The 23,725-nt window shown below is 47.7% G+C and overlaps 1 protein-coding gene across 1 annotated transcript in view; it reads left to right on the top strand.

The window, feature by feature from the left end:
- Positions 1–23,138, top strand: part of LOC136631808 (uncharacterized) — a 51,722-nt gene extending 28,584 nt beyond the window's left edge. Inside the window, exons 5-7 of the mRNA XM_066606191.1 lie at positions 1,907–2,056; positions 5,064–5,197; positions 22,604–23,138. Coding sequence (XP_066462288.1) covers positions 1,907–2,056; positions 5,064–5,197; positions 22,604–22,834 — 515 coding nt within the window. The 3' untranslated portion in view covers positions 22,835–23,138. The remainder of the gene's footprint in view (positions 1–1,906; positions 2,057–5,063; positions 5,198–22,603) is intronic.
- Positions 23,139–23,725: the final 587 nt, after the last annotated feature.

Here is a 23,725-nt window from a genome sequence, read left to right as displayed (position 1 = left end):
GTTTTTCAGTCTATTCTGTGGTACCATTTAATCTTATATAAGTGTAACGCCGTCATCCCCAAAGTCCCCGTCACACCATTTTACACTTCACATCATATCAACGGACATTCTAGAACTCCCATTATTTTACTAAACATGAAGCATCCCAGTTCCTGCATTCCCCGTACCACAGTCCGTGGCGCGATATTACCTCAGTCCGAGCTTGTCCACCATTGTCACTGTCCTCAGTGTGCGTTCACTAAAGTCCACGGTGCCGTCATCTTCTTTGAGGACCACGTCTCCTGTGGGAAGGAAGACTCCCTCTCCTTCCATGTGGTCTGTAATCTTTTGGTCCCCGGATCTTCGGGCCCCCTTGCTGACATCTGCTGGGTCTCTGGTAATGGCTGCCGCCACGTCCATCATAGCCTGCATGCGGCTGTCACACTGCTGCTGCCCACACTGGTCTGGAGTCGCTCTCTGCCTCTGTGAAGCAGCTCCTGCTGTCACACACACACTGCTCCAATCTATGGGCCATGGTGGCCACTGTGACATCACCTCATGCACAGCCCCAGCAAAATTTGTTCAAACAACTTCGAGCAATAATCATCCAGTGTAAATGCTAAAAAATCATATATTCTTTGTTCACTATTCATTATCTCTGACTTTCAGTCAGCTTAAATAAACATTGCTGGATCGTGCGCTTGTCGTTACGTGTGAAGCGCTGAGCGAAAAGCCAATGAGAAGCCCACGATCCAGCGGCGAAGTCTGTCTGTCTAAATGCTCTGCACGAGCGCCAATGACACTAGTGGTGATGTCAGCAGTTATGCAATCGTTTAGACGACTCTCGTCCCACCTAAATGGGACATAAGGACCTTCAGGACCTTCGTGATGTCACAATCATGTGCCTTCTGTCTCTGAAGGTCCATCTATCCATGTATAGGCAGGCAGATGAAAAAGGGATTTAACCCCTTATATTCGCCGTTTGCACATGCCTATTAGATCTGTCCAACTCCTTTTGTGCAGCTGCACCAAGTGATTCCTGCAGTTCTATAGAACCGCCATGTTATCAGGGGGGCGGGGCTAAGAGCCGGTAACTGCCATCACACATCATACACAAATTTGACGGATAAGTGGCCGTTAGTAGTTTAATTAATAACGACTCTGGTTCACTACATTGGCAGTTGCTTTTAGCTATCAAAAACGGCTCATAGCTTCTTGGTATGGTTTAGACTCTACTCCCGATCCATACACCCTTCATGACTGCCCGACGTATATACATGATGCAGTCAGGAAGTATTAGTCGGGGTTGTCTGGTTGTAAGTTATTGTTTTACCCAAGAAGGACTTAAAAGGCATCCATACATGTCAGCTCTGAAAACCTTCACTAGGCTCCGAGTTGTTATACCACCCCATTGAAGTGCTTCCTCAGGGAGAGCAATTAGGCGCTGGAAGGGCCTGTCCCGTCTGTCTGACTGTTTAGAAGTATAGTCATTTTTGATCGTGGCACTCAACTGCAATCGGAGCTAACTTACAGTTGCCGGTGGCTGTCAGCTGTCAAAAACGTCTGATATCTGCCAGGTATGGAGTTGACTTTTTGCCACAGAGGTGTAATAGTCCTGGGACAACCCCTCTAATATGGATATTCCGAGGCAGACATTGTGGTATGGAGCAGTATCCAGCGTGCACAAATAAGGCCGATTCTTGCAATTATATGTAGCTCTTTGGTGGATATGTGTATGAGGACGATCTTTTGAGTGCTCTGCATACACTATAGGACAAAGGTATTTGGACGCTGTATGTTTTTAGAAAAAGTGCTTTATTCTTCTATTCGGTAGCGTGTCGGCCTCCTTTTGCTTGTATTACAGCTTGTATTACTTTTTGTAAAGTCATTCTAATTAAGTTCTTTTGCTTTATTTTGACAACTTCAGAAATTATTGAAGTCATGCCGGCATTGAACTTCAAAGTGAATGACTTCAGTGGAAAAGCCCCATATTATATCCAGAATTCCCATGATGACTTCCTCACTGCCCATCCAGAAGAGTCTATTGCCACTTTCGAGTCTGATGGAGATACAAAAGGTAGGCTTCGGTTCTCTGTTGGGGTGAACAGCGATTTAAATGGGAAATCTTGAAAATATTTAACAGATCTAGTGCTTTCCATTAAATAAACATTGAGGCTGAAACTGAAGGGGAACCCCTGCCCCCCGCAGCCCTTTTTATTGTTTTCATTCCAACTTTCAAAAAAATAATAACTGTATGTTTCTGGTGACACGGCTACAAGAGGGTTGTTTTTTGTGCACCATAGAAAGTATGGGAAAAGTGGAGTCAAAGGGAAAAAAACAAAATGGTGCCGTTTTTTTTGTGTGTGTGTGGGGGGGGGGGGGGGGGGGGAACGTGTGTGGGGGGGGGTGTTATTGTGTTCACAGTGTAGTAAAAAATGTTTTTTTTATTCTGCGGGCCAGTATGATTACAGCCATAGCAAATTCAAAGAGATTTTTTGTGTTGTGCTACTTAAAGTAATGCCTTAACAAAAATTGCTTTCTTTCATGTTTCCGTCAATGGGGTATAAATATTATATTAAGTCAGAAGTAAAATGGACCTTGATGCCGGGGCCAGTGTAGCCGGTGGAAGACACAGGATTCCTCAGGAGTAACAGGACAATCCACTGCAGGTCAAGCTAGTCTGATGACTAGAAGCTTCTTCAGCAGATGAGGATGGCAAGCCTGACTACACTCCACTAGGTCCTTAAAGGGGTTTTGTCATTAGAAGAAAAAAACACAACAATACTTAACTATTCCTCCCCGTCAGTCTTCTTACTGTATCATCTCCTACTTGATCTTCTCAGTTTCCCCGGGTCGCCTCACCTCCAGCCAGCCGGATCCTCTTCTTCCTGTTTTGGAGCGTCCATTTTTGGCAGTCTCCTTCAGGCAGGTCAGTGTACATTATGTCACTAGTGACATAGCATTCACTGCCTAGCATGGAATGCCGAGCTATTGCTGAGAGTGCGCATGTGCGCTGTCTCGCTGCGAGTGTTCATATACTATTACCATGAGACACTGCCAATGCGCAGTCTCTGCAATAGCTCGGCCCTCCCTGCTAGGCAGTGAATGCTACATCACTAGTGACGTAGCGTACATTAACCTGAAGGAAGAAGACTGGACGCTTCATCATCGAAAGAAGAAGAATCGGCTGGCTTGCGGTAAGGGGACCCGGGAGACTGCAGGTGTGGTGGCTGAGCACACACCTTTGTGGGGAAACGGTGAGAAAATAAGATGATTATTAACGGTGGCTTTGCCACCCCTCTCTGTAATGTCTAGACGCGGCCTGGCCGGGCTGCGAACAGTGGCAAATAGAGATAATGGTAACAATAATGGGTTAATTTGTAATTGTCCTCGTGATGCCAGTACCCTTTAATGGAAGTGATCTCGTCGGGTTGGAATAAAGAGTCCATGCCAGCTTTTATAATGTAAACCGAAGGCACACAGTTTACTCCACACTTGCAAACGATTTCAACAAACAGTTCTGACTTGTCAGATTTTCAATTAGTAGTAACTTCAACAGTTTAGCAGTTATCAGCAAACACAAGTACCAATTTCTTTCTCCTTCTCAATTCAGGAAGATGCGCCCATCAGTCTAAGTTAGCTGAGGGTTCTTCCACACAAGCAGAATTTAAGCAGGTTCTTTTCCTCTGAATTCCATGTGGTCTGCCCTGTCTTGGATTCCTTTTTCAGCAGGAAGGAAATAGACTCCACTCCGGCCCTCAGAGCTTCACTTGAGCCTGGCTTGCTTAGGCTCTACTTACACCTCACCTTCTCTTTTTCCTCTTTTTTCCTTGTCTGTTTCTTTACTCTCTCACCCCATGCTCTGGCTTTTTATAGTTGCTCCTACAACCAATCCCAAGCTATTGGTGAGCTACCTAGTCAATCCTAGGCCTGCTTAGGGTGACTGAAAAGACACATAAGGTTAGGATGACACAGACACCAGACAATGACCTAACATTGGCCCAGACAGAGCCAATATGCATAATAACACACAGTCCATCACATCCAACAATACAAAGACATAAACACACTACAGGAGATCGATATTAAGGTGCTGGAGGGTCCCTACTCTGAGACACTACACAGGAGAAGATAGGGAGGGGAAGATGCGGTAAGAAAACTGATGGGGGACGAATAGGTAAATGTAGATTTTTTTTTTAATGACAGAACCCCTTTAACTCTATCTAGTCTACCAATGTGACTGGACCACTACTCTCCCTATGGGCCAGCGGTCACCTGATCTGTCACTATCCCTATACTGGATACTGGTCCCTGTCTAATATACTAATTAATACTGATGTATTGACCAGAACCGCTTAAGACTTAGCGGTTACCAATGAGTCATATATATATATATTATATATGGTACTGATAACTATTACCTATCTGGTCACAGCCAGTATGAAGCAGCTCTTTCTTGCCTGCAGGGGAATGTCTGTCCAGCTGAAAGGGGCAGCTTCTCCTTAGATCTCCATGTGCTGCAGACTACTTCTCCCCTCTCCTCCAACTTACTAACTCCACCCCCTTCCCTAACCACACCTAACCTAAGCAGGTTAGGGTGACCGGGGTATAGACACAGACAAGTTTGTAGACAAGAAAACCAGACACTTGACCTTTGGCATACCTGAGCAGGTCCATACACATAACACCATGGCAACTATAGACCCGCACGTACACACAGACAAACATATAGGGCTTAGTCACACGGGCGGCGATACGCGCGTATTTCCGCATGGAAAAAGGTCCGCGCCGCAGACGTCCGTACCTGACAAAAAAAGAACATATGGGTGGCAATGGAGCTGGTCATGCAGATTTTGGTCCTCACGCGGTGCAGGCATTTTTCCACCCGGAAATACGCGTGGATCGCCGCCCGTGTGACTGAGCCCATACACTCCACATCAGGTAACAGAACTAAGTGCTGTGGGGCCCTAATCCTGGGGCGCTGCAGTAGGCTTGTAGTTTTGCTTCTTTGTACGTTTAAAAGGCTAAAAAGTAGAGACACAATTTCATCGTCTAATAAGAAATGTCTGCATTTTTTTCTATAGGGGAGCGAGCGATGTTTTATGTGAACAGATATAATGAATACGATTCTGGGAATGGGTTACCGGTGGTCTTCAGCTGCAGAGTGGACAATAAGAACTACCTCCTGTCCGCAGCAAGTAATTCAGTTAGTCTTAAGGTAAGATCTGAGTCCGTATAATACTCAACTCTCCTCCGGCGCTTCTCTCTGAGGAGTATGATATAATATGTATATCATGCACAGCTCACTGCTTACCCCACTGCCTTGTCAGACATCACTCCCCCTCTAGGGTTACTTTACCCATAGAGCAAGTGGCGCATCCCCACCACCGGGCACCCTGGCAGGGGCATCACATGTGGATTCTGCTGAAACGAATTGTAGAGCTCCAAAAATAATACAATACTCACCTCTTGAGTACCCGCTGCTCTGGTACCGCTGTCCCTGCTCACTTCCCAGTCCAACGGTCACAGCAGCCAATCACTGGTCTCAGTGATATGGAGGCAAGTAATTGGCCGTAGCATTCACATGCTTAGACAGACCTGGAAACACCGGACCTGGAAGTGAGCAGAGACCGCGGCGAAGCTGGAAGGAGGAGCACAGCTTGCAGGATTAGGTTAGTATATATTTATTATTTTCATAGCTTTAAAAATGTTGGGGGATGCAGGATCGGGGGGTGGGGGGGGGTGGCCTACTAGAGTATTATAACAGCCCTATCCTTCTCCACTTGGTTAGGGACCAACTGATTGGTCTTTGGCCATGTGGTCAACGGCTGTCAATGCCAGTTGCTTTGCATTGCACAAGACTCATGCAGTTTTTGTCTCTTCTCTTAGGCTGTCTGCACGCAGTCAAGGAAAGTGAATAAGATTTTACAAATCTCCTTCAGACGTTGCGGATTGTTTCTGCTGCGGAAATGCAAGAAATTTAAAAAACGCATCAGTTTACAAATCTGCAACATGTCTAATTATATTGTGGATATTGCTCATATCTGCTACAAATTATCTCCATAGAGATCAATGGGTAACATAATAGCTGCACCAAAATCCGCAAATAGAGGAAAGTTGCATTGTTTGCAGCTTTTCAGCTGTGGAAACGCTTTGAATCTGCATGAAAATGCGCATTTGTAGATAATTGAAAATAAAGTCTGCTAATGTGACCCAAGTGCAGGAACTACCGCTACCAGATCACAAAAACGCAACACATTCCGCCACAAAGGATCTGCACATAAATAGGCAACAACATGACCAAAAGACACAGCAAATTCTGCAAAGCTCGCTAACTCCGCCTATCTGTGGAAACGCAACAAAAATTCCGCAGCAGTTTTTTTGCAGCTCGGATGTTGTGTGTGAAGGTAGTTTTCGACTAGTTGTTTTGTGAGAGACAGACAGACAGATTGAGGCCTCATGTCCACGGCCGGATCTTTGGTGCGGAATCCGGAAAAGGCGTTCCGCTCCGGATTCCGCAGCACTAGCCCTCCAAATGATTTTTCATGTACACGAGCAGAAGCCAATTGCTCCATTTTCTTACGGTTCCCACGCGGACGACTTCCATTGAAGTCAATGGAAGCCGTCTGATTCGCGGCCTCTTCACAGTGTCATGGATTCCGTGGGAAGAGCAAGAGATTAAAAAAAAAATCTGTACTGCGCATGTGCGCCGGCCATCACTTCCACACACAACTATATGACAGAACATCAAGACACGGACAGGTACGCAGGGTCGCCGGCTGCGGGCACGGGCAGATTCCGTGTGGGATTTCCCATGCGGAATCCGTGTGTGTGCAGCGAGCAGGAGTTGGCAGGAATACCTTGAGTGGGTGGTTGCTACTCTACTTGGAATGGCAACTCGTGCAGCAGGTGGATTGCATGGGATTCTTGGCGTAGCCATTAGGGGTTCAAGTCCAAACAGGTTGCAGTAAAACCGAAGGCACACAGTTTACTGAATGCTTGTAGATAAATGACAACATTCACACTCTTCTCCATTAAGTAATAAATTCTTCAACAAGATTTCGACATGGACGACATGACATAATTTGTCCTGTAACTCTCCGTTCTGAAGATACGATGTGCTGTCGGGCTAAGTTATCTGACCTCCCGTAGTGGTGGGCTATTCATGAAGGAATGGAGGGAATAGCCCAGGCTTGACTGTGGATGCACTGACTTCTAACTCAACAGGAATGTGATAAACTCATGGTTACAAGGCCTGTTTGCCTTCCAGCTACGTGGTGTCTGCCCTGACTCAAATGCCTTCTGGAAGGGTGGAAAAGACTCTCCGGCAGCCAGCTCTACAACATGAATTCCCCAGACGCTACTTGACTCACTCCAGCCTATGTTAGCCTGGACTTGACTTGAGCTCAGGCCTAGCTTGGTTACGATGAGGCCTGGCTTGACCTCTCACTCGGACTACTTCCTTCGGATTCCTCTCTCAGACTGCACGCCGAACCAGAAAAACAACCCACTAACCACCCCTAATGCTGACTTTTTATCTCCCTTCTCCAACCAATCCTGAGCTAAAGGAAATTCCCAGTACCCAATCCCAGGGGCTAGTTAGGGATGACTGACAGACAAGAGAGTGGGTTAGGGTGACTTGTTCCCAGTCATATTCATGTTAGTCAGAGAAGACACCAGACATTGACCTTGAACGACCAGACTAGGCCAATACACATAAGACAACACAAAAGACAGTACGAACATATAGGCATATACACACACCACATGCGGTAGCTAGATAAGTGTGATAGGGCCCCAACTCTGGGCCACTATACGTGCCCGCGGACATGAGGCCTTAGTCCATGACAGGGAAAAAGAAAGTTCAATAAAGTTTAATTGAAAAACAAAAAATGTAGTTTAGAAAAAAATACACATTTTCCCTCCAAATAACATAAGTAGATGAAATACTCCCAAAGATTAAAAAAAGCAGCACATAAGTATTATTGCATGTAACGACCCGGACAATGGAAGCATTTTATTATTCATCACTCATGATGATGCTATTAAAAAAAAAAAAATTAAAGTCCCGCCAGAACTGCTATCTTAAAAAATAATAAAAAGCAGTCCAAAAGCCACATATACCTCGAAATGGTACCAATAAAAAACTACAACTGCTTCTGCTAAAAACAAGCCCTCACAGAGCTCCGCTGCCGGGAAAATAAAATGTGTTTGTATTGTGCAAAAGTAGTAAAAAGTAAATAAACTTGGCGCGGCAGGGATCGTGCCGATCAGATAAGGAAGTTATCAGGTTATTTTTACCGAATGCTGAAGACCATAAAAACGAAATCCAAAAACAATAGCGGAATTTCGGGACATTTTTTCCATCTGCCCCCCCAAACAATTTTGTACACGTTACACAACACATTATATGTACCCCAGAGTGCGGCCATTAAGAAATACAACTTGTGCCCCCAAAAATGAAGCCCTCATACGGCGGTCAATGATTTAAGGTTCTTGCAATGCAATAAAGAAAAGTCCTTTGTCCTTAAGGCACAAAATAGGCCGGTCACTAAGGGGATAAGAAAGACCAGAATGTAAATTGGGGGGATTCTCTTCAGCTTTATGTTCGGTGTGTGAAAATTATGTCCTTAAGGCCTCATTCAGATGAGTGTGTTTTTTGCGCACCATGTGTGCGAAAAAAAATGCGCTGCACTTATGTGGGAAACGCGTGAACAGTCAAAGTTTGAACATTTTCACTGGAGCAGCTGCTTCACAAAGGTCCCCTCATCACTAAACACTGTGACAGCACTGTCAGTGTTCAGGGATGAGGGGACTCCCCACGGGGATTAACAGAGCTTCCATTAACTCCTGCTCCCATAGGAGTCAATGGAAACTCCGACAAAACGCGCCCCTGAGATGGCCGATGTCTTAGCTTTTTTAGGTGCCTGCTGTTTTGCACTTCAAATTCTGCACATATGAACGCTTCTATGGAAACCCATTAGTTCTTTTAAAAGCATGCATTACAAGCGCTCAAAACAGAGGCTCCTGGGAAGGAGGCCTAAAAAAGTGTATTTAGGGGAAAAAGGATAAGTAAATTTTTCACACTGGATTTGCATTAATTCTAGAGATGAGCGAACGTGCTCGGCCACGCCCCTTTTTCGCCCGAATACCGCGATTTCCGAGTACTTCCGGACTCGGGCGAAAAAATTCAGGGGGCGCCGTGGCGGCACGGGGGGTAGCAGTGGGGAGTGGGGGGGAGAGGGAGAGAGAGAGGGCTCCCCCTGTTCCCCGCTGCTACCCCCCGCACCGCCACGCCTCTCCCCGCCCCCCTGCGCCCCCCAAATCTTTTCACCCGAGTACTGAAGTACTCGAAAATGGCGATACTCGGGTGCGTAAGTACTCGAAACGAGTACGTTCGCTCATCTCTAAATTAATTCCTTTTTTTTCATTCTCGCCTTTTCATGAGCCATAACTTTTTTGTTTTTTCATTTTTTTGTGGGAAAAGTTGTATTTTTTACAAGAACCATTTACTTGACCATATTATGCACTGAAAAAACTTTGCGTCGAAAAGAAAGAAAAAAACGCAATTAAAGAAGTTTTGAGGGTCTGTTTTTTTTTCTTTTACGTTATTCATATTGTGGTAAAAATGTCACATTAACGTAAATCTACGGATCAGTGTGTCCAGATGCGTAATTATAGGAGATGCGGGGGATGCGGATGCACCCGGGCCCAGGAGCCTTAGGGGGCCCATAAGGCCTCTCTTCTCCATATAGGGAGCCCAGTACTATGAATAAAGCATTATAGTTGGGGGCCCTGTTACAGGTTTAGCATCGGGGCCCGGGAGCTTCAAGTTATGTCTCTGAGTATGTCTATGATGATGCTATGCTTATAGATTTTTTTTTTGTATTCGTTATATGAGCACCTTACCTTTTTTTCTCTTTCCATCGACGGTGCTACGGGAGGTTCGCTTTTTGCAGGGCGAGCTGTAGTTTCTATAACTACCATTTTGGGGCTCACATGACTTTTTGATTACTTTTTCATCACTTTTTATTGGGAGAAAGTGTGACAAAAATGTGGAACTCTGGCATTATACGGGCTTTTACCCACTAACGTTTTTTTTTTAACGCTGCAAAATAATAAGAGCTTCTACCCACTAGCGTTTTGTTTAACGTTGCGATATCGATGCGCTGTTTTTTTCAATGGATCTTTCTAATTTTAAAATCGCGTCGCACCAAAATCGCAAATTTGTGCTTTTGTAATTTTAGTGCGATGCGATTTTAACATTAGAAAATCCCATTGAAAAAAAAAGCGCATCGATATCGCAACGTTAAACAAAACGCTAGTGGGTAGAAGCTCTTATTATTATTCTGTTTTAACAGTGTTTACCTTGTAGGATAAATAATGTGATAATTTGGGCTTTTTTGGAATCCGCAAAACCAAATTTTATTTTGTAGTACTAAACGCTGTACAAAAACGTCTGTGTAAGGGAGGCCTTACAGTATACTGCAATAATTCAGTATTGCAGTATATTGTATTTTTGACACTTGCATATTAGGGCTTAATAGGCTAAAGGTCCATTTAGACAGGACGAATGTCAGGCAAATGATGCCCGACACTCGTCCCTGTGTGTCCTTGCTCCCGTGCTGCTGGCTGGCTCACAGAGCAGCCAGCAGAGGGCGGGGCAGCTGCAGGAGATTTCTCTCCTTGCTTTCCCCCACCCCTCTCCATTGACGTAACATAGCGGCTGTTCAGTACTGAACTGCTGCTATTTACACTGAGCGATCAGATCATTGTCCATCGTTTATACTGCATAAACAAATGATGATGAGCTGACTGCTGATTGCTCAGTGTAAATAGCAATTCAGTACTGAATGGCCTATATGTTAAGTCAATGGAGAGGGGTGGGGGAGCAAGGTGAGAAATCTCTTGCAGCGGCCCCGCTGTGAGCCAAGGATACTAGCTCCTCTGTAGCAGCATGGGAATGAGTGTCGGGCATCATTTTCCCGACACTCGTCCTGTTTAAATGGGCCTTTAAATACATGAAAGCCATGGGAGCCTTCACTAGGCTCATGGCTTTTTTATAGCAACTATCAGCACCAGATAGGCGTCAGGACCTTCATCCGGCTGACAGCTTACATAATGCAATCAGCATAGACTGTGCATGTAAGCTGTCAGAGAGCCATAAACAAACCAGTTTGCAGGTGTCAGCTATTTCATACAGCCAGCATCAGCTGGGCATGCAACTGGCTCGACTCTTATGCATGCTTTATATTCAACCGCACCTTAGTGAACGAGAAGGGGTTAATGAGTCTAGTTTACAAAATAGGGTCATTTGGGAGGAGGGGGGGGGGGGGGTTCTATAGTTTAGGCAGCTCAATACCTCTACAAGGGTGGGAGGAGGTCTGATTTGTATCCTGAAAGCTATACTGTGGGGTTGTTTTAGACCCTGCTATGTGTCCAGGAGGCAGATTAGGGCCCCAATGGGGGCATTTATGAAGAAACAGGGGAATAAATAATAGGCTGGGTTCCCACAGGGCGGAATCCTGCTGGAAATTTCGCGGTTTGGCCGCAGTGAAAAAAACTTGAGATTTCCACCGGGAAAGCGCCACTTCAAAACCCGCGGCACTTAGCTGTGGGTTTTGGAGCAGCTTGGCCACATGCTTTTCTGTTGCGGCTGGCGCTCTCATAGAAAAAAAATTTACATGCTGTGGCCAGGGAATCCGCGCCGCAGCGTCGGCTTCTGCCAGCTTTTCCGCGACAGATTGGCTGTCCCGTGTGGATGAGATTTTTGACAAATCTCGTCCACATGGCTGGCTAACCCCGGGATTAGCGGCCGCAGGCAGACTTGCCGCAGCGAAGTCCCGGACGGAATTTCCGTGGCAAATCCTCCCTGTGTGAACCCAGCCTTAGGGTTTTCCTTCTGCTTCATTTGATGCACATGAAATGCGTGTCCATAATATGACATTTTTATGGGAAGAAGTGAAATTTTAATTTCTAGGTCATCATCCCGACGGCCCCATTACAATGGAGGTTGCCCTCTGACCTCGGTAGGGACAGGAAGAGCCCTTAAAAGCACCTCCCTTTCCACCATGCTTCAGTGTCTTCCTGTCCCTACGGTGGCCAGATGAAGCAAGCTCCAGGGAGTACTCACCGAAGGCATGTAGTGCAAAGATCCCCTGGAGGGTAGAGGTCAGGGCGGCACACCTTAGCAGTCCCTGCATCCCCGACCTGCGCCGCCATGGAGCCATAAGCTGCCGCTGCAGCGCTGGTCTTCTTGTGCGGGTCAACATCTTCATGCCGCTGCTGCCACGATTGGATAAATCCTCCTGGTAGGGGAACAGCAGCGGCGGCCTCCCTGGTCCTCGGCGCGCAAACCGGTGATGTGATCTGGCGTGGTGATGTCACGCGCTCGACGTAGGGAGTGTGGCTACCGACGCAGACCCGGAAATGGCGCCAAATTTGAACAGATTCTCCATAAAAGTAGGCTCTACTCCACAGAAGCTATCCTACTGACTGCCAGAAGTGCCTAAGCATGTCTATACGCAAAAGCTCAGCACGAGAAGGAGACACAGAAACCCTACAAACTGTGAGTGGCTATATGCCAAAAAATGGAACATGCAAAATTGTCATTTGTGTTGAATTGGATGCATATATGTTCCCCTTTTTCTCCCCTCTCCCCCATTTTCTGTATGGGTTAGATGGATAAGGAAGGTCCGAAGGCTAAAGCGGACCCCAGGAAAAAATCCAAAAAATGTGTCCTCTGTAGTAAGAGATTTGAGGATAATTATAAAAAACCCCTGTGTGAGGAGTGTACGGGGAAGATCCTAGCGGAGGAAAGGGCGGCATTTAAAACCGACATCCAATGCATGATTAAAGAGGAATTGCAGGCCTCTATGGCATCCCTTTCTCACCCTCAACCCGGTCCCTCGGGGGCCCCCAAAACGTCAAGACAAGTGGAGTCGGCGAGCTCTATTTCTGGCGAATCCCTGGAACTCCTGTCAGAGGGAGAACTAGAAGATCCGCCATCATTGCCCGAAGACGAGAAAAAATATTTTTCCTCAGATGACATAGGGCACCTCATTAAAGCAGTGAGGGAAACCATGCAAATTGAAGAGGACCACCCGCCCAGGACAGTCCAGGACGAAATGTTTGGGGGCCTCCAGTCAAGACGGAAAACCATGTTTCCAGTTAATCAGACCCTGCTACAAATTATTGCAGACGAGTGGCAGGAACCTGAGGAGAGACTATCGGTCTCAAAAGAAATCAGGAACCGGCTCGCGTTTGCTCCCGAAGACATCCGCCTGTATAGAGAGACCCCAAAGGTTGACATACAGATTGCAAAGGTGGCCAAAAAAAACCCTTCTACCCTTTAAATCTAGTCCTAAATAGTTTCTGCAAACCACCCTTTGAACCCCTCTCCCAACTCCCCCTAAGACTACTTACGCTAAAAGTTTCTCTCCTAGTCGCCATAACCTCAGCCCGGAGAGTAGGAGAACTACAAGCCTTATGTTGTGTCGAACCACATATGCTAATTCAAGACGATAGAATTACGTTTAAATTAGACCCAGTTTTTCTGCCGAAAGTAGTGTCCAAGTTCCATAGAGAGCAGACAATTACTCTGCCCTCTTTTTGCCAAAACCCCCGTAATGACAGAGAACGAGAGTTTCACAGCTTAGATGTCAGAAGGGCCGTTCTAACGTATTTAGAGGCTATCTACTCGGTTCAAAAAAATAACAACCTCTTTGTCCAATTTCAGGGGCGGGCAAAGGAAAGACGGCATCTAAAAGCACTATTGCGAGGTGGATCAAGACTGCCATCCAGGAGGTGTATAAAGCTAGGGGTCTCGATTCCCCGGGGAGAATCAGAGCCCACTCTACACGCTCCCTCTCCTCCTCATGGGCAGAGAAGGGCCAGGCATCTGCCGAGCAAATTTGCATAGCGGCCACCTGGTCTAGTCTACACACCTTTATCAAATACTACAGGGTTAACGTCCAGTTGGACAAAGACCTGGGATATGGACGGAAAGTCCTCCAGGCAGTAGTCCCACCCTAAAGTCGCCTATAATTTTGTATTACTCCATTGTAATGGGGCCGTCGGGATGACGACCTGGAAATATACGGATTACTTACCAGTAGTCCCTTTTCCAGGAGTCATCACGACAGCCCATAGTTCCCTCCCTTTTAGAATAATTATGTTCTTTTCAATGTAAATTTGACCGAATAAAGGTAAATTTTGGTTCAGTAAACATTGTTCACCGTAATAATTTGAAAGTCACTGAAGCATGGGTGGAAAGGGAGGTGCTTTTAAGGGCTCTTCCTGTCCCTACCGAGGTCAGAGGGCAACCTCCATTGTAATGGGGCTGTCGTGATGACTCCTGGAAAAGGGACTACCGGTAAATAATCCGTATCTTTTTCACATCTACTTTGCAAAAATTCCTGGAAAAAAGGCGGGGAAACACTATTGGCCACACCCCCAGATAATTACTTTATGGGGTTGAATTTTCAAGCTGTGGTTATTTCTGGGAGCTTTCTATGGAATATTTTGAAGCAAACTTCTGTTCTGAAAGCCGCTGGCTGCTCGTCTTGGACTCGGCCGTGTGTCCAGAGTGTAAGACTATAATGGAGATAGTTCTAAAAACACAGGAGAAGCAGGCTGAAGTATTGAAGTACGCTGTACGAGTAACCAAACTATTACAAGGGCGAGTTCCCTATGAGGAAGTAGAACGTTAGGTAAAAAAAAAAAAAAATATCAAATGTTAAAAAAGCCCCCTTTCCTCATCGCTCAAAAAAAAAAACATCATTGGAATTGCCGCGACTGTAAAGCTCTGAGCTATTAAAACATATCATTTATTCTGCACAGTAAACTTCTTATGAAAAAATACATAAAGACAGAATTGCAGAGTTTTTAAAATAAAAATTGAACTAAAGGTGATCAAAAAGCTGCATGTGCCCCAAAATGGTGCGAATAATAACTGCAGGTTCATGTTACCGTGCGCCACGAGCCCCATCAACAGCAAAATAAAAACATCCCGGGTTTTAAAATATGGCGCCAGAAGGTTTTTCATCCAAATAATAATTCTCTTTATTTGTAAGGTGCCAACATATTCTGCGGCTTTAATAATCAGGGGAGACCAAGATAAAATAAGTCATAACTAGAGATGAGCGAACACCAAAATGTTCGGGTGCTCGTTATTCGGAACGAACTTCCCGCGATGCTCGAGGGTTCGTTTCGAACAACGAACCCCATTGAAGTCAATGGGCGACCCGAGCATTTTTGTATTTCGCCGATGCTCGCTAAGGTTTTCATGTGTGAAAATCTGGGCAATTCAACAAAGTGATGGGAATGACACAGAAACGGATAGGGCAGGCGAGGGGCTACATGTTGGGCTGCATCTCAAGTTCACAGGTCCCACTATTAAGCCACAATACCGGCAAGAGTGCCCCCCCCCCTCCCAACAACTTTTACTTCTGAAAAGCCCTCATTAGCATGGCATACCTTTGCTAAGCACCACACTACCTCCAACAAAGCACAATCACTGCCTGCATGACACTCCACTGACACTTCTCCTGGGTTACATGCTGACCAACCGCCCCCCCTCCCCCCCACAGCGCACACCAAAGTGTCCCTGCGCAGCCTTCAGCTGCCCTCATGCCTCACCACCCTCATGTCTATTTAGAAGTGCGTCTGCCATGACGAGGGACCGCAGGCACACACTGCAGAGGTTGGCACGGCTAGGCAGCGACCCTCTTTAAAAGTGGCGGAGCGATAGCCCACAATGCTGTACAGAAGCAATGAGAAATAGAATCCTGTGCCACCGCCATCAGGAGCTGCACACGTGGGCATAGCAATGGCGAACCTATGTGCCACACACTATTCATTCTGTCAAGGTGTCTGCATGCCCCAGTCAGACCGGGCTTTTTAATTCATAGACACAGGCAGGTACAACTCCCTATTGTGAAGTCCCTGTCGACCCACAGCATGGGTGGCTCCCTGGAACCCACTGGCGGTACACAGAAATATCCCATTGCATTGCCCATCACAGCTGAGGTAGTAATGTTGTGCGTAATACAGGTGGGCTTCGGCCCACACTGCATGCCCCAGTCTGACTGGGGTTCTTTAGAAGTGGACACATGTATTAAAAACTCCGTGTGCACCTACAGCATGGGTGGCTCCCTGGAACCCACCGGCGGTACATAAAAATATCCCATTGCATTGCCCAACACAGCTGAGGTAACGTCAGCTGTAATGCAGGTGGGCTAAAAATTAATTTGATTACACTGTAGGCGAGGGCCCACAAAAATTGCTGTATCAACAGTACTAATGTACATCCCAAAAATTGGCCATGGCCAGCCAAGAGGGCAGGTGAAACCCATTAATCGCTTTGGTTAATGTGGCTTAAGTGGTAACTAGGCCTGGAGGCAGCCCAGTGTAACGAAAAATTGGTTCAAGTTAAAGTTCCAATGCTTTTAAGCGCATTGAAACTTATAAAAATTGTTCAGAAAAATTATTTCAGTGAGCCTTGTGGCCCTAAGAAAAATTGCCCGTTCAGCGTGATTACGTGAGGTTTCAGGAGGAGGAGCAGGAGGAGGAGGAGGAGGAATATTAGACACAGATTGATGAAGCAGAAATGTCCCCGTTTTGGATGGTGAGAGAGAACGTAGCTTCCATCCGCGGGTGCAGCCTACGTATTGCTTACGTATCGCTGCTGTCCGCTGGTGGAGAACAGAAGTCTGGGGAAATCCAGCCTTTGTTCATCTTGATGAGTGTTAGCCTGTCGGCACTGTCGGTTGACAAGCGGCTACGCTTATCTGTGATGATTCCCCCAGCCGCACTAAACACCCTCTCCGACAAGACGCTAGCCGCAGGACAAGCAAGCACCTCCAGGGCATACAGCGCTAGTTCAGGCCACGTGTCCAGCTTCGACACCCAGTAGTTGTAGGGGGCAGAGGCGTCACCAAGGATGGTCGTGCGATCCGCTACGTACTCCCTCACCATCCTTTTACAGTGCTCCCGCCGACTCAGCCGTGACTGGGGAGCGGTGACACAGTCTTGGTGGGGAGCCATAAAGCTGGCCAGGCCCTTAAAGACTGTTGCACTGCCTGGGATGTACATGCTGCTCGATCTACGCACATCCCCTGCTACCTTGCCCTCGGTACTGCGCCTTCTGCCACTAGCGCTGTCGGCTGGGAATTTTACCATCAGCTTGTCCGCAAGGGTCCTGTGGTATAGCAACACTCTCGAACCCCTTTCCTCTTCGGGAATCAGAGTGGGCAGGTTCTCCTTATACCGTGGATCGAGCAGTGTGTACACCCAGTAATCCGTCGTGGCCAGAATGCGTGCAACGCGAGGGTCACGAGAAAGGCATCCTAACATGAAGTCAGCCATGTGTGCCAGGGTACCTGTACGCAACACATGGCTGTCTTCACTAGGAAGATCACTTTCAGGATCCTCCTCCTCCTCCTCCTCCTCAGGCCATACACGCTGAAAGGATGACAGGCAATCAGCCGGTGTACCGTCAGCAGCGGCCCAAGCTGTCTCTTCCCCCTCCTCCTCATCCTCCTCATGCTCCTCCTCCTCCTCCTGTACGCGCTGAGAAATAGACAGGAGGGTGCTCTGACTATCCAGCGGCATACTGTCTTCCCCTGCCCCCGTTTCCGAGCGCAAAGCAGCTGCCTTTATGGTTTGCAGGGAATTTCTCAAGATGCATAGCAAAGGAATGGTGACGCTAATGATTGTAGCATCGCCGCTCACCACCTGGGTAGACTCCTCAAAATTACCAAGGACCTGGCAGATGTCTGCCAACCAGGCCCACTCTTCTGAAAGGAATTGAGGAGGCTGACTCCCACTGCGCCGCCCATGTTGGAGTTGGTATTCGACTATAGCTCTACGCTGTTCATAGAGCCTGGCCAACATGTGGAGCGTAGAGTTCCACCGTGTGGGCACGTCGCACAGCAGTCGGTGCACTGGCAGCTTAAAGTGATGTTGCAGGGTGCGCAGGGTGGCAGCGTCCGTGTGGGACTTGCGAAAATGTGCACAGAGCCGGCGCGCCTTTACGAGCAGGTCTGACAAGCGTGGGTAGCTTTTCAGAAAGCGCTGAACCACCAAATTAAAGACGTGGGCCAGGCATGGCACGTGCGTGAGGCTGCCGAGCTGCAGAGCCGCCACCAGGTTACGGCCGTTGTCACACACGACCATGCCCGGTTGGAGGCTCAGCGGCGCAAGCCAGCGGTCGGTCTGCTGTGTCAGACCCTGCAGCAGTTCGTGGGCCGTGTGCCTCTTATCGCCTAAGCTGAGTAGTTTCAGCACGGCCTGCTGACGCTTGCCCACCGCTGTGCTGCCACACCGCGCGACACCGACTGCTGGCGACATGCTGCTGCTAACACATCTTGATTGCGAGACAGAGGAGGAGGAGGAGGAGGAGGAGGAGGGTGCTTTAGTGGAGGAAGCATACACCTCCGCAGATACCACCACCGAGCTGGGGCCCGCAATTCTGGGGGTGGGTAGGACGTGAGCGGTCCCAGGCTCTGACTCTGTCCCAGCCTCCACTAAATTCACCCAATGTGCCGTCAGGGAGATGTAGTGGCCCTGCCCGCCTGTGCTTGTCCACGTGTCCGTAGTTAAGTGGACCGTGGCAGTAACCGCGTTGGTGAGGGCGCGTACAATGTTGCGGGAGACGTGGTCGTGCAGGGCTGGGACGGCACATCGGGAAAAGTAGTGGCGACTGGGAACTGAGTAGCGCGGCCGCCGCCTCCATGATACTTTTGAAGGACTCCGTTTCCACAGCCCTATACGGCAGCATCTCAAGGCTGATGAATTTTGCTATGCGGACGGTTAACGTTTGAGCGTGCGGGTGCGTGGCGGCGTACTTGCGCTTGCGCTCCAACAGTTGCGCAAGCGACGGCTGGACGGTGCGCTGAACTACACTGCTGGATGGGGCCGAGGACAGCGGAGGTGAGGGTGTGGGTGCAGGCCAGGAGACGGTAGTGCCTGTGTCCTGAGAGGGGGGTTGCATCTCAGTGGCAGGTTGGGGCACAGGGGGAGAGGCAGGGGTGCAAACCGGAGGCGCTGAACGGCCTTCGTCCCACCTTGCGGGGTGCTTGGCCATCATATGTCTGCGCATGGTGGTGGTGGTGAGGCTGTTGGTGTTGGCTCCCCGGCTGAGCTTTGCGCGACAAAGGTTGCACACCACTGTTCGTCGGGCGTCAGGCGTCTCTGTGAAAAACTGCCAGACCTTAGAGCACCTCGGCCTCTGCAGGGTGGCATGGCGCGAGGGGGCGCTTTGGGAAACACTTGGTGGATTATTCGGTCTGGCCCTGCCTCTACCCCTGGCCACCGCACTGCCTCTTGCAACCTGCCCTGCTGATGCCCTTGACTCCCCCTCTGAAGACCTGTCCTCCTGAGTAAGCGTTGCACACCAGGTGGGGTCAGTCACCTCATCGTCCTGCTGCTCTTCCTCCGAATCCTCTGTGCGCTGCTCCCTCGGACTTACTGCCCTTACTACTACCTCACTGCAAGACAACTGTGTCTGATCGTCATCGTCCTCCTCACCCACAGAAAGTTGTTGAGACAGTTGGCGGAAGTCCCCAGCCTCTTCCCCCGGACCCCGGGAACTTTCGAATGGTTGGGCATCAGTGACGATAAACTCCTCTGGTGGGAGAGGAACCGCTGCTGCCCAATCTAAGCAGGGGCCCGAGAACAGTTCCTGGGAGTGTTCCCGCTCCTGAGCAGGTGTTATTGTAGTGGAGTGAGGAGGCTGGGAGGAAGGAGGAGCAGCAGACAGAGGATTCGGATTGGCAGCAGTGGACGGCGCAGAACTGCGGGTAGACGATAGGTTGCTCGAAGCACTTTCTGCCATCCAGGACAGGACCTGCTCACACTGCTCATTTTCTAATAACCGTCTCCCGCGTGGACCCATTAATTGGGCGATGAATGTGGGGACGCCAGAAACGTGCCTCTCTCCTAATCGCGCAGCAGTCGGCTGCGACACACCTGGATCAGGAGCTTGGCCTGTGCCCACACCCTGACTTGGCCCTCCGCGTCCTCGGCCGGGTCCACGTCCTCTAGGCCTACCCCTACCCCTCAGCATGCTGTATTACCAGTGATTTGATTTCACAGGCAGGAAATAAATTGGCGCAAGACTGCAGGCCAAATATAATTTTTTCCCTTTTTTGAAAACGAAAGGCCCCACTGCCTCTAGTGAATGAATAATCTAAGTTTAATAACTGTGCTGTGGCCCTGCTAATGTGGCACAGAACGTGAGGGTAGCAGAGTTATTAACTGTGGCAGAGCAGATATTTTTTTTCCCAATTAAGGAAAGCAAATGGCGAAGCCAGGAGTAAAACGTAGCTGGGTGCGTATGATTTTTACAGGTTGCACACGCAGCCGACACGTGTCCACCGGCGTTAGGACGGACAGAGGCAGGACAAATAGAATTATTTTCACTTGTTTTACAAGCAAAAGGCAGCACTGCGTATATTCTATGAATAATAACTGTGTTGTGGCCCTGCCTATACAATTCTTTCCCTGCAGTATCAATGGAGGGTGGAATGCTCTGCAGAGGCGATTTTGAGAAGCAAAAAAAAATGCAGCACAGCTAACAGCAGCCTGGACAGTACTGCACACGGATAAATATGGCCCTAGAAAGGACCGTTGAGGTTCTTGAAGGCTACACTCACTCCTAACACTCTCCCTGCCTATGCAGCACTTCTGTCCCTAATGCCAGGTGCAACGCTCTGCAGAGCCGATTTTGAGAAGAAAAAAAATGGCACTGCTAACAGCAGCCAACACACAGCTATCAGTGGCCCTAATAAGGACCGTTGGGGTTCTTGAAGCCTACACTAACTACCAATTCTTTCCCTACAGCAGCTCCGGTATAAACAGCACTGTCCCTCATCTAACTCACACGGCATCTGAGCCGAACCGCGGGAGGGGCCGACTTTTATGTTCGGGTGACACCTGATCTTCCCAGCCACTCACTGCAGGGGGGTGGTATAGGGCTTGAACGTCACAGGGGGAAGTTGTAATGCCTTCCCTGTCTTTCAATTGGCCAAAAAAAAGCGCGCTAACGTCTCAGGGAAGGAAGTGAAAGTAACCAGAACACCGCATGGTACTCGTTACGAATAACGAACATCCCGAACACCCTAATATTCGCACGAATATCAAGCTCGGAAGAACACGTTCGCTCATCTCTAGTCATAACATAAATTACTAAACCACTGCCAAGCTTGAACAATGGGGTGAGGGCCTTGCATAGAGACCGTAAGGAAGTTCACACATAGGAACTATACATATATACAGAAAGCCCTGTGAGACGATCAACAGCCGTGTTTGTGTATAAACAAATAAGAGGTGTGATGGGGTGTGTGTGTGGGGGGTGCAACAAGTAGAAAGGGTCAGATTTCCAAGGGCGAGTGTAGTAGCAGGGTAGATGGAATAGAGTTCAGATTAGGGAATATGGTAGACCTACCTGAAAAGATGTGCTTTTAGGGCTCGCTTAAAATTTTGGATTAAACCTGATTGCTTGGGGTAGCGCATTCCAGAGAACTGGTGCGGTTCGGGAAAAATCGTTGTGAGTGGGGGGTTCGGATTACAGAGGAATCTAGTGTAAGGTCATTATCAGAGCGGAGAGTGTGAGTATGGCAGTAGGCAGAGGTGAGGGAGGAGATAGAGTGCAGCATTGTGGAGAGTCTAATGGAGAGTGGAGAGTTTCAATTGAATTCTATATTTGATGAGCAGCCCATGCAGTGACTGGCACAAGGTGGAGGTATCGGTGCAGTGACTGAAGAGGGTGGAGACATCAGTGTAGTGACTCGACAAGATGAGCCCGGCTACTGCATTCAGGATGGACTGGAGATAGGAGAGCTGCTGTTATCAAGCTAAAATTGGGACAGGAAACTGAGTTTTTGCTGTTTCCTCAGTGAGGAAAGGGCGAATTCAGGAGATGTTTTTGAAGTGCAGGTGACTGAATATGAGGAGTGAAGCAAAGGTCAAATATGAACCCATAACTCGGTGTTCTGCTGAGGAGTCATGGGGGCACCACAGACTGAGATGTAGGTATCCGGTTTGGGTTGGGTAGTAGATGGTGGAAACACAGGAAGTTCAGATATTTAGGGGTTAACTTTTAGATAGATGACATATTGTTGGAGACAACGGACAGACAGTCATTGGTGCTTTGTAGAGCGAAGGTGTGATGTCATGGGAGGAAGTGAATATTTGGGTGTCTTCAACATAGAGAGGTTCTTCTATATTTCTATATAATACATAATAAAATCTGTAGACATTTGGTATCCCCGCATTTGTACAGATCTGCGGAATAAAGTTAACATGTCATTTTTGCCGCACTGTGAATGACCAGAGAACGATGCGCAATAGTTTTATGGCACAATAGTCTTTTTTTTCTATTTCACCAGCCTATACATGTTGTTGCGTTCTTCAATGCATTAGATGTTGCACCAAATAGCATTTTTACAAAATACGACTCGTCCCGCAACAAACGCCTACAGAAAAATAAAAGTTATGTTTGAGAACTTGCTGATCATGAAAGGGTTAAGCAAAGTAGTTACAGACGTCTGGAGCAGTGTTGGTGAACTCTAATCGCAACTTTGTTTCACTAATGACCTTTTTTTTTTTCTTCTCCGGACAGGAGGGCGGGCTGCCGTCAGAGATACCAACGAAGACCAGTGAATTCATCTTCTATATCATAGATTTCTCTTCTGGGCAAGAAGCTTTACGCTTTGAGTCATCAGCAGCGCAGAAATTTTGTCTTGCGTGGAGCGTGCAAGACACGAAAAAAACGTTAGTGCTGAATCAGTATCATGAAGACGCCATTAACGAACGCATGAACTTTTATATAGAAGACAAATCTAACATCTAGCCACCGGTGTAATGTAAGAGGCTGGACACAACTCCTCAGCGTATTCACAGCGTATCTGCCATCTCTGCAACTCCTGTTATCCTGAATACTTTGCCATTATTTCATTTTTTCCCTGTGCATTATGGGAAGTCAGGTAAATTAAAGAAGATCCGTCACGTCTCCTGACATCGTCTTTTCGTAAATGTTAGTATCCTCCATGACATAAACAATTCAGGAGCTTCTTCTTCTCTTTGAACTCTGCTTTCGTGCCATTCCTCTATTATTCCTCCTGGAAATATATAAATAAATCGACATCTGAGTGTTACTATTTTCCTTGTATAATGGACATATCCCTACACCCCCTGTCCAATCAGTGCTGCCCACTTCAGACTGTGTGGAAGCATGCCCTGTTGGCAAGGAGAATGATGAGACCCCATTCATTTTTCATACATTTTCAGGGAGAGGGACGGCAGAAAAACACAGAGCTCTGTTCCCTCAACATTTTGGTTTGGGGTGGCGGTGGGGGGGGGGGGGGGGTTTACTGAGAGGGTCATTGAAGTAGTGGTTATTTGGGGAGAGTTTGCAGAGAGGAGTCATGATTAGAAGAAGTTTTCATGGTGGTTGGTGCCCAGAGAGGAGAAAAACAAAAATGGATGTCACCTGTACTAAAGGTTTACTAGTACTGTGAAGGGGTCAGTTGGGGGCACTATAACTGTGAAGAGACACTAAAGGTATGGCTTATAGTAACATGATTGCCATGGCGCATGTAGTGCACATAGGCAGGGTGTGACCCCAGCCCCAATCCCTCCCCCTCTCCTTTAATCGCTATTTATACTTGCTTTGTCAATGCTAATGTTCATTTCGCCCTGCCAATAAAGCTTCTTTGAATTTGAATATTTTGCACACAATAGT

Source organism: Eleutherodactylus coqui, chromosome 6 (assembly GCF_035609145.1).
Source record: "Eleutherodactylus coqui strain aEleCoq1 chromosome 6, aEleCoq1.hap1, whole genome shotgun sequence".
Lineage (NCBI taxonomy): Eukaryota > Metazoa > Chordata > Amphibia > Anura > Eleutherodactylidae > Eleutherodactylus > Eleutherodactylus coqui.
Note: the sequence above shows the minus strand (reverse complement) of the source record. Positions and strands in the feature narration are given on the sequence as shown.